Raw genomic sequence first — 15,011 nt, forward strand, 5'->3', positions numbered from 1 at the left:
GGTGACCAGGCATCTCGGCAGGTTAGCTAGGGCATCTTCCCACGGTGGTGGTTGGCAGGACTCCCAATAGTGGCAAGAGGGTGAACCCAGTGGGTGAGCACCTTTCAAGGCCTCTGTTTTTTTCTAGTATCTCATTATCCAGAGTCAGGGGCTACTGAAACAGACTCCACCTCTGGATGGGAGCAGCTGGAGCATCACAATGCAAGGATGTGGACACAGCAAGGAGAATTTGAGGTCCATTTTGCAAGCTATTTTATGTCCCTAACCCTTCTAACAAACCTCCTTGCAGACCCTCTTCCCTATATTCAAAACCCTGCCTATGCCAGGCGCGGTGGGCATGCCTGTGATCCTAGCAGCTTGGAAGGCTGAGATAGGAGAGTTGAGAGTTCAAAGCCAGCCTCAGCAATAGTAAGGTACTAAGCAACTCAGTGAGACCCTGTTTCTAAATAAAATACAAAATAGGGCTGGGGATGTGGCTCAGTGGTCGAGTGCCCCTGAGTTCAATCCCAGGTACCAACCAACAAACAAATTTCCTGCCTGTAAGCAGAGCCCTGTGAGCTGAAGACTCAGGCTGGGTCAGAGGCAGAGTACAACAGGAAACTGTCTCTGCAGCCTCCTCCCACCTTTTGCTCTTGTTTCCCTTCATCCTGTTAGCAGCTCTGTGTTGACTGGGCTGCCACTCCAAGTAGCAGAGGTGGTATGGCAGTCCCAGGGCCCAGCCAATTCTCTTGAAGAAGCTACACACTGGCTACCTTGGTGTGGGATTATGGACTCACCCTTTTGGGTCAAGGTTGTTCTGTAGGTGGACAGGGCTAGAGTGACCTCACAGAGTGACTCACTCATCTTCACACCTCGGGGATGAGATGCTAGTCCCTCCCCACTGCCCCCACTTTTCACATGATCATGGAAATAAAGCCAGGGGCCGAGCTAAGTGTCTCCTGGGATCACCCTATATAATCCCCTCAACAATCTTCTGGGCTGGGATCTATCATTTTCCTTTTATCCATGAGGAAATGGAGGCTCAGAGAAGTTGGGTAATTTTCTCAAAGCCACACAGTAAGTAGATAGCAAAGCTAGGAATCAGATCTAGGTTCCTATATCCACATTCCTTGTCATTGTGTTCATGTTCTCAAATAACAATAAGTGTCCTAATAATGAAACTTATAAGTTCCACATTTGTGTCATCTTAAACTGTTCCCCAAAGGCCATGGTGTTTGAAGCCCCATCTGACCCTTGGAACTGCCCTATATGGGAAGCAAAGGCCAGTTGTTTCCACCACTAAACCAAGAAACTGAGGACCAGAGATGTCCCCCTGCCTGGACTCTAGACTAGCATGCAGTTCTTTCTCACCACAAACTTGGACATGGCATTCATGTTTGGGGATATTCATTTGGCAATGACACATAGGCAGAGTTAGATAAGAGCTTAAGAGCCGAAGAAATGAAAATTAACGTTTCCCCTATGTAAACAGATCATCAAAATCATGCAAAACCATGAAACTCAGAAATTCACACCTAGGCTGGAATAAAAATAGCTAGACTTTCTGATGGCAACATTCAGGATGAGTTTATGGAAGCAAACGTCTCATTTAGGAAGGGGGTGCCGGTAACTCCAAACTGATCCATCACTATATCGGGCTTTATTAAGATTTCCCAGCATCTTAACCCCCTTCTTGTTTGGAAAATGAAACTTGGTGAGATGCCAGGGACTCCCCACCCCCGCCCCCGCCCCCAGAAGAAGCCAAAAGGGACAGGATGGATATCCAGGGTATGGACAGGGTATGATTGTACTGTACCACCTTGGTGGGAGTCTCTGAGAGGGACAGTTTTAAATGCCAGGGGGGACCCGTGGTCCCATCAGTGACGTTCAATGACTCGGAGCTGGGCAGAGGCAATCTGTTCCCTCCACGGAGTTTCTCTGCAGGACATGGACTACAGAACTGAATCCCCCCTGCTCTGGAACTTAGCACTCATCCTTTTGAATTTAGGGGTTTCACTCATTTGATCGAGATCTTGAATTGGGGTAGGACAGTTACACCAACGGCTAGCCCAACACAGACAGGCGACGTAATAAACGTGGAAGCAATAAAAGGTGGATCTGCCAGCCACTCTGCGCCGGCACGGCTTGTAAGAAATAAAAGTAATTATCACCTGTACAACCTGGCCGGCCCACTCCATGTGTGTGGAAGAAAACAATTTCAGAACTTTATTTCCTAGATTGAATGTCGATAATTGGATGTATTTGTAAGTCTCGCTGGAAGAAAACAGCTTGTGATTTCAAGATGAGAAAACAGTCTTCCAAACAGTGAAAAACAATATATCCCCCATTTTCACACACACAAAAAGAGCTTGTTTCCTTCGCTGTTTTGAAGGTGCTGCTGGAATGATTGGTCTCTGCGAAGTCCCTGTTCCATTTCTCATCTTGAATTGCCTCGTAGACCCTGGCAAAGCACACAGCGGGGACCACTTCATCTGAGGAAGTGATGGGGGCTTCCTAGGGAAGGTCCCTCGGCTGCTGCCCAACTCTTTTCTGCAGGAAGATGGATGCCCAGATGGGCTGGGCTCAGGGAGGGACAGCAGGAATAAGGATGTGACGTGGGGCTCCTCTGAGGGGCTGGTGGTGACTCTGAAGGAGCCTGGGTGGCCTTGGAGGAGGCAGCAGGCCATGCTGGCCTCGGAACTTGGAGGGCTGTGGCTGCCGGAGTTGCTGACATTGCAAATGTGGATGGTGGGACCTGTTCATACAACTACAGTGAGACAGCCATGGGTGGAGGGCATCTTGCTGGCTCTCTCCAGGCTCCCCTCAACCCTTTTCAACTCCTGCCTGAGAGATGAACTTGGACTCCACGTCTTTCCTGCGCTGAATCCCTCCGTCACTGCCCACAAGCTAAGTAGCAACACAAAACCTTGCCCCCTCCTCCAGATGGTAGGCTTCTTGGGGACCATCTGGAGGGCTCCTCTTCCTCCTCTTCCCCCAGACTGAAGATCCTCCAGGGCAGGGTCTGGCCCCCCTATCCTTTGTCGCATCGTTGGACCGTGGGTGGCACCACCCAGGGTCAGAATCAGCATCCGGGCCACCTGTGGTCCCACAGAACTTCCAGCAGACCGGTGCCCTTGATATGCAGTAGCAGAGGAACAGGGCTCATGTCATGGCTCTTGGGGGACACCTCTGCGTGACCACAAGGGTGGCTCACAAGACAGAGTCTGGCTGGCCGGCCATCTCCAGATGGCCAGCTATCAGCAGTGTGCACGGAGCTCCAAAGGAACAGTGGCTACTGGGAAATGGGTGGGCAAGGCACCTGGTTGGACCTAGTGTCACAGGGACAAAGAAGGAGACTCTCCAGGATGGAACGTCTTCTGCAGGTGTCTGCTTGGGCGGGGGCACTTGTGAAGACTAACGATGCTCCGGGTACTGGGCTGGGGGAGCACATTCACCTCCCAGCCACCTGTAGACCATGGTGGGGAAAGACTGTTTCCCTGAGGCCTGTGACCTCGGAGGCTGTGTGAGGTGTGAGCATGCTGCCTGCTCTCTCCCTGGGCTGATTTACACACTCCCACTCCGACTCTATAAAATCAATCTTTCCCCAATTGCCTCCTGGCTCCCAGCAGCCCAGCAGCATCCTGGGTCTGCCCTGCATGAGTAACTACGCAATCTTCTCCCACACCCTGAGCGGTTTCTCCTGGAAGCCCAGCCAGAGCCTCTGATGGACAGAAGCAAGGGAGGGGGGCAGCCCTGTTGGACCTCTGATGGGGAGGGGTGAAGGATGGGGGCCAGCCCTGCTGGAGTCCAGACTGATGTAACCCCTGGCAGGACCCACCCTGCCTAGAGGCCTACCATTCAGATGGGCTGGGTGGGGAGGACCTCCCTCCACTGCCCACTGACAAGGGTGCTCCATTCAGTTGTCTCATGCCCTCTCCCTATTATTTGTAACTATTTAGGATAATTCTTTTTCACATTAGTAAGCATTAGGAGCTGGCAGTCGGCTTACTTTTGACATTTTATGTCAAAAGAAGTGGTGGTGGGATTGCATTAGTTGGGAGCAGTTGTTCCTTTGACAAAGTGGCACAAATAGCTTTATGCTCATCTTTTGTTATTTTTCAAAGTTTGTCCTTTATCAGGGAGTCTCTTCAGCTGAAGGTGGGGCTACTACATAATGGGACAGGGTACAATTTCTCCAGGACTCTCTGACCTGTGTGAGTTCAGGTTTGTTACTTATCTCTTTGGGCCTCAGTTCCCTCATCTGTAAAATGGCATTAAGGATAATCCTTATCTCACAGGGCTTTTGAGGAATTTCTGAGAGCTGATGTTGGCAAAGCATTTGGGTCAGTGCCTGCCTATAAGTGCTCCATACCTGTTGGCAGTAGGCAGTAGGGAGGGCAGCACCTGCTTTCTGAGTGTTACATCTTCCCCCACTTTTTTTTTTTTCCTTTTTGGTACTGGGGATTGAACCCAGGAGCGCTTACCACTGAGCCACATCCCCAGCCCTTTTTATTTTTTAAATTTTGAGACAAGTTCTCACCAAGTTGCTCAGGGCCTAAGTTGCTGAGACTGGCTTGGAACTTGTGATCCTCCAGCCTCAGCCTCCCCAATTGCTGGGATTACAGGCATGCACCACCATGCCCAACTCCTCCTTCTCTGTAGGACTCTGCACCAACACCAGAGCCCAGCTGGGCAGAGAAGCAAGCCATCCTGCACCCCTCTCCACTGGGCCACTCCTCTCTATTCCTTCCCTCCTCCAGGTTCTTCTCTATTATGGAATTGAGGAGGCTTGGAAAAAAGATCCTACCAGACCTAACTCCCAAGCCCCATACTCAAGGCCCTACAGGATCTGGCCCTTGCTTACCTCAGGCTGTACCTCTCTCCTACACCCCCTTTCCTCAAGGTTTCCGTTCCTCCAATTGCCCCAGCTTTTTTCAAGTTCTTTCCTTTCTCTAACCTGGTTCAGAGACTCCCTCATTCCCCTCTTTCCCACCACCCTCTGTCCCCAAACAGAGGCTTGAAACCAGGGGCGCTCAACCACTGAGTTACAACCCCCGCCCTTTATAAATTTCATTTTGAGAATTTCATTTCGAGGCTGGCCTCGAACTTGCTATCCTCCTCCCTCAGCCTCCGGAGTGGTCACTGAGATTACAGGTGTGCACTACCATTCTTGACGTCCTCCCAAGGTTTCTTTATTCAGATGAGTTCTTCCCGCGGGAGTGTTGGGAAGCCCGGTCCCGGGCTGAAGCAGAATCAAGGTGTGTACAGTCTCGGGTCACTTCCTCCCATCCTAGAAAGGGGTGGGAATATATGTTCGGTCCAGCCTCGTACCTCGCCTGCAGCCGGAGGTTGGTGCTTCAATGCTCTCCACGGTCCAGCGCTCGGCCTCTGCGTCCAGCGGAGCCCCCGCTCTGGAGGGGGCGGGGCAGAGGCGCCCAGGACACGCCCCTCCCGGGGACACGCCCCCGTTCCGCCCTCTACAGTGGGACCGGGCCGGGTTCAGCTGACGCCGTACTTCACGTGACGCGTGCGCCGAGTGAACATGGCGTCTGCTGCGAGGTGAGTGGGGCTCCTCTCCCTCGCTCTTGCCGGCCACGGAGAGGGGACCTCGGTGTTCCCCGCTGGACAGGGGGTGAGAGCCCCCGGGCTCGGCCGGGCTCCTCGTGTGGCAGCGGGCTGTGCGCTTCTTCCCGCCGGCCCAGCGGCCGCCCTGCCCAGCCAGGGCCAGCGTTGGTGCCCGCAGCCCCCTGCACCCTCCCGCTGCTCACCTTATGCTGGGGCTCCCCTGGCTCCAGGCCTCAGCCGCACGCCTGTGGCGGCCTCACTGTGTGCGGCCAAGGTGGGGGCCCAGGTTGACAGAGTGTCCATGCCACGCCCCTCAGAGGGGAAGGTGGCCGGGCCCTGGCTGCTGGTCCCCAGGCGCTTCCCGAAGGGGCTAGTGTTTGAGGTGGGCGTGGAACCCCCTTTGCCAAAGGGGCGCTTCCCCCTTCTTTCGGGGCCCAGATGTCAGCTCCTCTTCCCTAACTACCTGTCATACTTTCGTAGGCCTGTGGCCTGATAAAATGTGGAGTTCATCAATGGTTCACGGTTCACAGGGGGTCTCACTGGCCCAGCCCCCTGCACACAGTAGGAGATCCATAATTCTTCAGAATGAAAGAAGAATTAGTTGTCCTAGTGGGGAGCATTGTCACCAAAGGGTTGGGGAGATTGTTCCAGATGAGGGAATATTTGAGCAAAGGTTAAGAGATAAAGACTGAGAGTTGAGGAGTGTCCTGGGGACAGGGAGGAGGGGTGCATCCCTGGGCTAGAGGGTGTGGTGGCCCAGCTGGCCTCTCCAGACTTTGTCCTGAGGGGTGGGAGAGGTTTTAATCAACTGGGATCTACTTTTTAAGGAGCTTGCTCCCCTGGTGGCTGTGATTTCAGTAGAAGGGGTTGTGGGTCTGGTGGCGCAGGGCACTAGGAAGGGTAGGGGTAGAAGGGAGCAGCATCTCAGATACCAGGGTGGGAACTGAGATCAGAATGGGGAAGCTAGTGGACATAATGCATTTTGGGGGAGGTGGGGAGAACGACAGCACAGTAGGTTATCAGTTGACCCTCAAGGTTGGGAAAACTTTGAATGTACAAATCAGACATTTAGTGGGCCCCTGCTGTGTTCCAAGTACAGCACTTGGGCCAACACTTGGGTACTCACAGGCCACTGGGGTAGATGGACATACAGGGCTCTGTCATCTCTCTGCCTCAGGTCTTGGAGTGTGCTTTGGAGGGACATGGACTCTAAGGTCAGGGGAGAATATGGGAAGGCTTCATTCCCTGGATGATCTTTGTGTTAGGAGTTAAGCAATGAGACACTTCTGGTAGAGAACTTTGCAGACCAAAGTCCCAATTTGGTGTGAAGGAGTTCAGGATCAGAGCTTTGAACCCAGCCTGTGACTCTGTCTTAAGGAACAAAGTGAGCAGTAGGTGTAGTCTGGCATCTGCTGTGGGTTGGTTATCTCTCTGTTTGGGCTGGTCAGGTGGCTACAGGGAGTGCCAGGGGCTGCATTTTGGTAAGGGCTCCAGGCTGGTCTAAGGCCTGCTCCTCTTCTGAAGGTATAGAGGAGCCAAACTGGTGATTGGAACTGACTGAATACTGGAAGGAAGGGCTTTTGTAGCAGAACTGATTCTCTGGGTCATCACACAAGATGGATGAGGAGGTTAAAGCAGAATTGAGAGAAGCTTTGGAAAGGGTCACTGTTAGAAGGGAAACCTGACAGGTAGGGGAGCTTCCAGAGGCTGGGCAGGGCCTCCTTGGGAAGGGCCATCCCAAGCTGTACAGGGCTTCTCTTAGAGACTTTGAGCCTGAGGTTAAGCCCACTTGCTTCCCCAAGAGATTTGAGTATGTCCCCAGCAAAACCCCACTCCCAGCTGCAGTATTCACGGGACAGATCAGAGTATCATGCATAATGAGCCATTAAGTCATGGCCAGGGAGTTAGATTTGGTTGCTCATAGAGTCCTACCAGAGCCTGGGACTGGGGAGCTCCCTGAGAGTCCCATGTGACTGAGGTGTGCCACACATGAATTGGGGAACAGTGGAAGCCCTGAGTAGCATCTCAGGCTCACTTAGTAATTTAAGAGGCTCCTCTGGGAAGTGTTTCAGGGTAGGTACTACTCTGGCCTGCCTGGGCAGAGGCTTCTGTTTTGAGACAGAGGGTCTCACAGCCTCCTGAGGGTCAGCTGCACTCACCATTAATTCTTCCACGAAGAGGGCCCCCATCCAGTGGCACTTGGTGAGAGGCAACCCTGCCTTCTTGAGCCGGGCTTTGAGCTTTCTGTGGACAGAGTTGGGACCTTTCAGCTCCAGCCAGACCTGTCTGCATCTGCTCCCTCACGTGGCTTTTTCCATTCTCACTCCTTGGCCCCCTCCCCTTCTGGTCCTGGACCACCCCTGTCCTCTGACATGATTACAAGATTATTCACACACTTGCAGGCCCAGCTCAGATGGTTCCTCCTCCCAGAGACATTTCCTGGCCTCCTACTCAGAACTCAGGCTTCCTACTCAGAGCTCCAGAGGATCCAAGTTTTCCTGACTGGCAGGACCTGTTTCCTCACCCGCCCGTCATGACTGGGTGGGGGGTGTCTTCCTTTCCTGCCTCTCCTGGCATTCTAGGAGCCCCGGAACCCATTCAGCTTATATCCCCAGGGCCATCTGTGGACGCTCTGTGACTGGTGCTTGGTGAAATGTGCCACACACATGAAAGGGGCATTTACTCTAAATTAGTCCAGCATCCTGTCCTGCTGTCTTGAGAGACACTTGGCAACTGAGGAAAGAAGTTGTGGGTGGAAGGGGGACCGAATTCCAAGGAGTGGGATGGATCTAGCTCTCATTCTTTAACTGAGAGACACCCAGGAACTGTTGCAGAGTCAAGGGAAGCAGCAGGTGAGTGCCCTGGGTGTGGCCCTGTTGGGCCATAGGCCACACTGAAGTCAGCATTCTTCTGGAGAGTATCTGGAGATGTTCTTGGTCAAAAGCCTGCCCCTCTGTCCCGCCTTGATGTGAACCTTGTGCTCCGGAGTCAAGGCCTTGGGCGAGCACTGGGAGCTGCAGATGGTAGGTCTGTGGCAGCCACGTTTGCCCTTGAGTGCCCCTTTGCTCTCCCCGACTTTTCCTAGACTTGGTTCTATTTCCACTTAGGCCCTCTGTTGGTCCCTGTGTGTGCTTGACCCCCTCATCCTCCTTGTAGTGGAGGAAGTGGAGTGGGAATGCTCACCAGCTGCTTTGAGGCCCTCTCCAGCCAGGTGACCGCCGGCCTTGATGATGGTTAGGTAGCCAGAAGGCTTCCCAAGTCTCTACTCGATGCCTGGCCCTATGCCGGAGGCTGAGAGTTGAGAAGCTGGCTAGTTGTTGGCTGGCTTCTTACCGGGAGCTTAACAGTGTGGCCCTGTTGAGAAGTGACTTCACACTGTAGTGCAGGAGTCTTACCCTGGTTTGTGCTGTGGACCCCACGGGCATTGGTGAAACCTGTGCTCCTGCCAGTCTATTTTGTGTTGCTATAATAAAATACCCAAGACGTGGTACTTTTTAAAGTGAAGAGATTTATTTTGGTTCATAGTTCTGGAGGCTAGATCAGCTGACTGCATCTCTTGAGGGCCTCATGCTGCAGAGGCAGATAGCATCACACAGCAGGAGCACATGAGAGAATAGGAAGCTGTTTGTGGGGAAGAGAGGGGTCTTGTAGCAAAAGAACCAGCTGAGAAAGCTGAACTCATTTTATAATAATCTACTGCCACAGTAACTATTCCAGTCCTGCCAGGCCTGACCCATTCTGGGGAGACAGGTATCAGCCTCCTCTGAGGGTGGTACCCCCCAGTGAATTAAGCACCTCCCAGTCAGCCCCACCTCTTAAAGGTTCCACTCCCTATTACGTGGGCGACCAGGTCTCTTATCACATGAACCTTTGGGGACAAACCATGGCAGCACCCTTCTTGGCCTAATATTTTTTAATTCATGAAATAATTACGGAGGATTACAAGGAATATCCATTATATGAAAATACACTTATCAAAATGTTAAATTTGCGATTGATCATATGTTTCTTTATTAACACATTAACTAATAAAAGCTAACAGCAGGTCTGATAACTACTTTGATTTTGACAGCAATACTGTGAATTGAAAGTGCCTGTGATTTCTGTGGGTGATAAATTCACATGCATTGCTGATTCTGAGTGATTAGTTGCTTACATCAGTAGTTGGAAAAAAATGTAAATTTGTATTAGAAATTAAAGAATAAAGGTCTGATTTTTTCCCAAAAAGAGGATGAAGCCTCTAAATCCTATGTGTGACTCCCCAGGGGTCCACAGTCCTTAGGTCAGAACCTCACAGGTGGTCTTTGAGGGTAAAGGAGAGGGTGGCACTGATATGGGGACACAGATTTTATAGGACAGGGACAGTTATAGGGGCAATGACATCACCCTCCTTGGGGGTTGACCCATTGCCGGTTGCTCTGCTTTTGGCCCTGGGTTGCTTGCTGGCCCTTGGTGGCTGTCTGGTGGGGTTGGGGGGCTGTCCTGTAGGGCCAGAGGCTTGTCTGCTTGTTCGTGCCCCAGCTGCTCCTCTGGGGCATCCCTGTGTCCTTGACTGTTTGCAGTGAAGTGGGCCTTATTTGTCCTGGGTCTCGGGGATGACATGGCTTGTGCCTTTTAAATTCCAAGAGCCAGTTAATAAAAGCTCCAGCAGAAACCAGTTGGAGATATTTTATTAGTGCTGCTTTTGCTGAATTTGCAGGCAGAAGACACCTGCCTTGGCTGTGGGCCTGACCGTCTCTCTGGGGGTTTGGTTTATGCTGTGAGAAATCAAAGGGCATGTCTCTCTAAGCCTTGATTCCGGGGTGTCCTGCAGTAATTAGTGACTGTGGAACATTGCCCTGTAGTTCAGGCTGAGCTGCCCTCAGGCCCAGAGCCCTGGCCAGGTTGAGCTCATTCAGTCTGAGCCCTGTGGAAGTCATAAGTGCAGTCGTCCCTGAGTGTCCTAGGGGGATTGGTTCCTGGACGACCCCCCTCAAATACCAATATCTGCTGGTGCTCAAATCCCTTAAATATAACGGCCAATAAACCCCAGTGTGGGTGCCCCAAGGGATTTCGGCCTCTCCAAAGGATCTGACAAGAGGCCCAGCCCTTCTGAGCACCCCCCAGGTGGAGTGTGGTCACAGGCCAGGTGGAGGCAGCACCCCACATGCTTAAGGTGGAGACTGGTCAGAGGGAGGTGGAGCCGTGGGAGAAGAGGTGGCCCCTGTTGGACATGTTCAGCCAGTGGTGCTGTTGGGTGATGCTGGCTGAGGCCATCTGTAGCAGGGTCCCATCGTCATTGCCTCTGTGCTGACAGGGAGTCTGTAGAGATGAGTTTCTCCCCTGTGCCCACCCTGCACCGTGGCCTTTGCCCGATGAAGGAAAGGGTGTAGGAGGCTGTGGGGGACCCCTGTGCATGGATGTGACAGATACACTTTCACTTCCTGATAGCAGGGCCAGCTGGGACAGCCATGTTTACAAGCTGTCACCAAGTTCCCTTGGGCTGAGCATGACAGAGAAGCACCCTGGCATAGAGGAAGCCCTGGTCACTTGGGTCCACCCACCATCTGCTTATCCTGGGAGGAAGGACGGGCATGTGCCCAGGGAGGGTCTAGCCCTGTTGGTGTGTGTGGGTTGATCCTGACCCTTACACCCTTCTGACCAGAAGGGAACCCAAGGGTCTGCTTCCTGCCCCGCTGGTGCTGATGTGGCACCTTTGATCTGCACAGCTTGGAGTGTGGCCTGGTGTTTCAGCTGTGAGTCGTACACTCAGCAGATCCTTACTGAGAGCTTGCTGTGTGTCACGCAGGGTGCTAGGCCCAGTATGCAGTAGTGACCAGAGCAGGCTTAGATCTGTGTCTCATGGGGCAAGTGGGCAGAGAGGACAGCGCCAGGGCACACACTGCTTTAGAGTAGAAGGCCAAGGATCAAGTCTGAAGCCAGGAGCCCGCTTAAGGGTGTTGGAAGATAGTTTAATGTAGGGACAGTTCTCAGAGCTGTGGGCAGGTGACGGGAACCTGGAAGGAAGAGGAGAGAAGCTGTTTAGTATTCTGGGAGGACTGCACCAGGGCTCAGGTGGCCTGGCCAGAGCTGTGGCCCCTGTGTGGAGGGACTGCCGTAGGTCATTTAGTTTCATGGCCAGCCAGGGAGGAGCATGGGTGTAGGTTCTCTGTCCTTGTTATCCCCCATCTCTTATACCTCCTGTTGTCTCGGCCCACCTAGAGGCCAGAGGCAGGAGGCAGACTGTTAGGGCCGAGTCCATCTGGGCAGAGTGGGTGGGGGGGATCTGGAGGGAAACTTGCCCAATGCAACATGGGGGTCAGCAGGACAAGTGTTGCAGGTTCAAAGAGGGAAACATGAGAAGACCTTGTTAGAAGGTGGCTCTGGGGCCAAGATCTACAAGAGGCACCACCTGCTTGTGTCCCTGGCAGGAGGGCTGGGTCCTCCGAGGGTCTCAGATGAGGTGCCCTGAGGCCTCTTGAAGGCCATGTTGCTGTGAGGGAAGGTTTCTCCCCAGGCAGAACCCTCTCTGCTTGCGCTAGCTCTGGGTTGTCCCTGCCTTCCTTGAGCACTGTCTCCTGGCTGAGAGTCTTTGGGGGCTCCCTCCCACGTACCCCACCTCTGCCTAACCCCTCTCCACCCCGGTCACTCGTCTCTTCATACTTTGGTTTCCAGCTGGCCTGCTGACTCTGCCCTTCCTTCCCTCCTAATTTGTTGGACAGGTAGCCTTTGTCCCTCTCATGGGACTTGGATCTCACCCAGCGAGCTAATGAATTCCTTAGTTATGATGCTGGAGAGGCGGAGGAGCAGGGGCTGGGGTTTGGGTGGATGACGAGGAGACGCTGCTCTGGGGAGAGGGAGGTGTTTCTGCAGAGGTGTGGACAGAGCGTGGACGAGAGTGGGCACCGCAGGAGAGCAGTCCCTTTGGCGATAGCAGCAGCAACAGCAGCAGCAAAGGACGGCGCCTTCCTGGTGTTGAGGGAGGGTAGAGGAGGCCCACATTGCAGGGGAGGAAACCTTTTCTTGACCCCCTCATCAGCAGGGAGTAGCCTGCTCCTTGTTCTGAGCCCACGAGGAGCTGGTGAGGGGCAGGGAGCTGGGACCAAGAGAATACCTGAGAGTTCCTTGCAGTGGTCCAGGTGGGAGGTGGTCCCCAACAGGTGAGGGGTCAGGTCCTGGGTGTGTGTGGATGCTAGAGCCCGTGGCTTTGCTGACCAGGGGCGGATGAGAGAGGAGATGAGGATGACTCTGCAACAGTCAGGCAGAGGCGCCCTCCTGGTGGCACCAGCAGGCAGGATTGGGTCTGTTGTGTCTGCTGAGTTTAAGGTGACTGGGGTCTGAGATGCGGATCAAAAGGCCAGGGCCTTTGTGAATCTGGAGGGGGATGTCGCTGGGTGCTTAAAGCCAAGGCACTGTGGGAAGGAGCCCAGTAAGGGAAAGGTCCAGAACCCAGCCCTGGGGCTCCAGCAGGACATTTGGCCACTGGGGAGGGAGGGAGGGAGGATGGAGTCAGTGTCATGGACACAGAGGCCTGGCGGGGACTGGGGACTAGTAGGGACTAGTGCAGATTCAGGAGTAGGGGGTCATCGTGTCCCCTGGGCTGTGTGTGGGGTACAGAGACCTGATGGGGTGGACCTGGGAGAGCAAGGGTTGGCAGACCATGGGTGGGGACATGGGCTGGGTGACTCTTTAGAGGATATTAAATGCGAAGGGAGGGCGAAGTAGACCGCCAGGGGACCAGGGGAGTCATTTTCTTTCTCTTTGTAGGACGGAAGGGGTTCCAATGTGCTCCACTGTGGCTGATGCTGAGGGGAAGCTGCTGCTGGAGTGCCCATGAGTAGCTAGGGGTGGGGGGGCCGTGCAGGTGGAGGAGAAGCCTCGGGGGTCCAGAGGCAGATGGGGGGTTTGAGGGGAGGATGCTGGGCACGAGTTGTGTCTTCTGGTGATCGGGGAATCCAGCAGGGCATGAGGAGCCCAAAGAGAGACACCTCCCAACCCTACCAGGCCCTGCTCTACCCACCCCTCGAGGGGCTCTCCTCAGTGACGTCCTTGTTGGTCCCTCTGCTGTTCGCGGGGTCTGTACCCCTGTGACTCCTGCTCACAGAGTCATCTTGTCCTGGTTTTTCCTCAGACACTCAGCTCAGAGTGCCGTGTGTGTGTGTGTGTGTGTGTGTGTGTGTGTGAGAGAGAGAGAGAGAGAGAGAGAGAGAGAAAGAGAGCGAGCGCTAAGAGGGTTGGGGTATGAGTGTTGTTGGGGTGGGGACAGCAAACCCAGGCTGTGGGTCAAAGGCTTGAGGAGAATGGGACAGAAGGCTGGGAACACGGTCAGATGCCAGTGTTGTCTGGGTCAGATCTTGTTTCACACTGGCCACCATCACGGGAAGCTCTAAGCAGACGGGGAGCTCCTGGGAACGATCCTGGAGAGTGATCGTTGTTGAGTGACATCTCTGAGCACTGCAGGCTGTCCCTCCGTGGCCTCACCCTTGCACCCCTGAGCAGATCAGCTGTCCCTCAAGCCCATGGTAGGCCAGGCCTTCAGAGACAGCAGGGCAGGGTGGATGATGAGCCCTGTGGCCCTCGGGCAGCCCAGCGAGTGACCATCTCTGAGCCACAGCAGTGGAGCTCTGACTGGCTTGCCGAGGCTGGTGGGTCCCCCACAGTCTCAGACCTTGGGCGGTGGGACCCTTGGAGGTGCTGATGTGCCTGTGTGCTCATGTGCTTATGTCTCTGCAGCCCTTCTTTTTCCCTGGGGAATGAGACCCTGAAGGTCCCGCTGGCACTCTTCGCGCTGAACCGGCGGCGCCTGTGTGAGCGTTTGAAGAAGAACGTGGCCGTGGAGCCCGGCTCGGCTGTGCTGCTGCAGGGCGGCGAGGAGACGCAGCGCTACTGCACCGACACTGGCGTCATCTTCCGCCAGGTGAGTCTCCAGGGCTGCCCGGGAGGTGCAGGGTAGTGGAGGGGGCAGGGAGTCCATGCTGAGGGGTTCAGTGTCCAGAGCTGTCACCAGCCAGGCTCAGTTCCCTCAGGCCAATGTACAGAAAAGTGATGTTCCTGGGAGCCAGCAGGCCGGCTTCGTGGAGGGGGAGCTACTGGGGTGGGCCCCAAAGGCCAGGTGAATTCGGACAGGTGAGGGCTAGTGTGCACAGGGGTGGGCGAGCAGAGGGTGGGCTGGGTGTGTTCCTGCAGTTGGACGCCATCTGCACTGAGGAGGACCCAGAGGGGATGTGTGATTGGGCTGCTTGTCTGAGCAGGAGTCAGAGCCTGGCTTTCATCCTGGCTTGGCCAGTGCTGAGCCTCCCTGGTTTCCTCTGCTGGAAAGTGGTCTGGGAACTCCTTTGGTTCTGGAGCCCCGTGTTGTCCTATCTGGATGTGGTGGCCTCAGCTGAGAATAGCTGGCAGCATTCAGTCCCCAGGAACAAGGACCCTTGCCCATGAAGCCAGGAGACCCTGGGCTGGGCTCACGCCTGTTGGTCCTAGCATTATACCCA

At 54.3% G+C, this 15,011-nt stretch overlaps 1 protein-coding gene across 1 annotated transcript in view; it reads left to right on the forward strand.

Moving 5' to 3' along the window:
- Positions 1-5,469: 5,469 nt before the first annotated feature.
- Pepd (peptidase D) overlaps positions 5,470-15,011 on the forward strand; it is a 115,630-nt gene continuing 106,088 nt past the window's right edge. Inside the window, exons 1-2 of the mRNA XM_027941411.2 lie at positions 5,470-5,538; positions 14,257-14,440. Coding sequence (XP_027797212.2) covers positions 5,522-5,538; positions 14,257-14,440 — 201 coding nt within the window. The 5' untranslated portion in view covers positions 5,470-5,521. The remainder of the gene's footprint in view (positions 5,539-14,256; positions 14,441-15,011) is intronic.

This window comes from Marmota flaviventris, chromosome 18, assembly GCF_047511675.1.
Source record: "Marmota flaviventris isolate mMarFla1 chromosome 18, mMarFla1.hap1, whole genome shotgun sequence".
In the NCBI taxonomy this organism is placed as follows: Eukaryota; Metazoa; Chordata; class Mammalia; order Rodentia; family Sciuridae; genus Marmota; species Marmota flaviventris.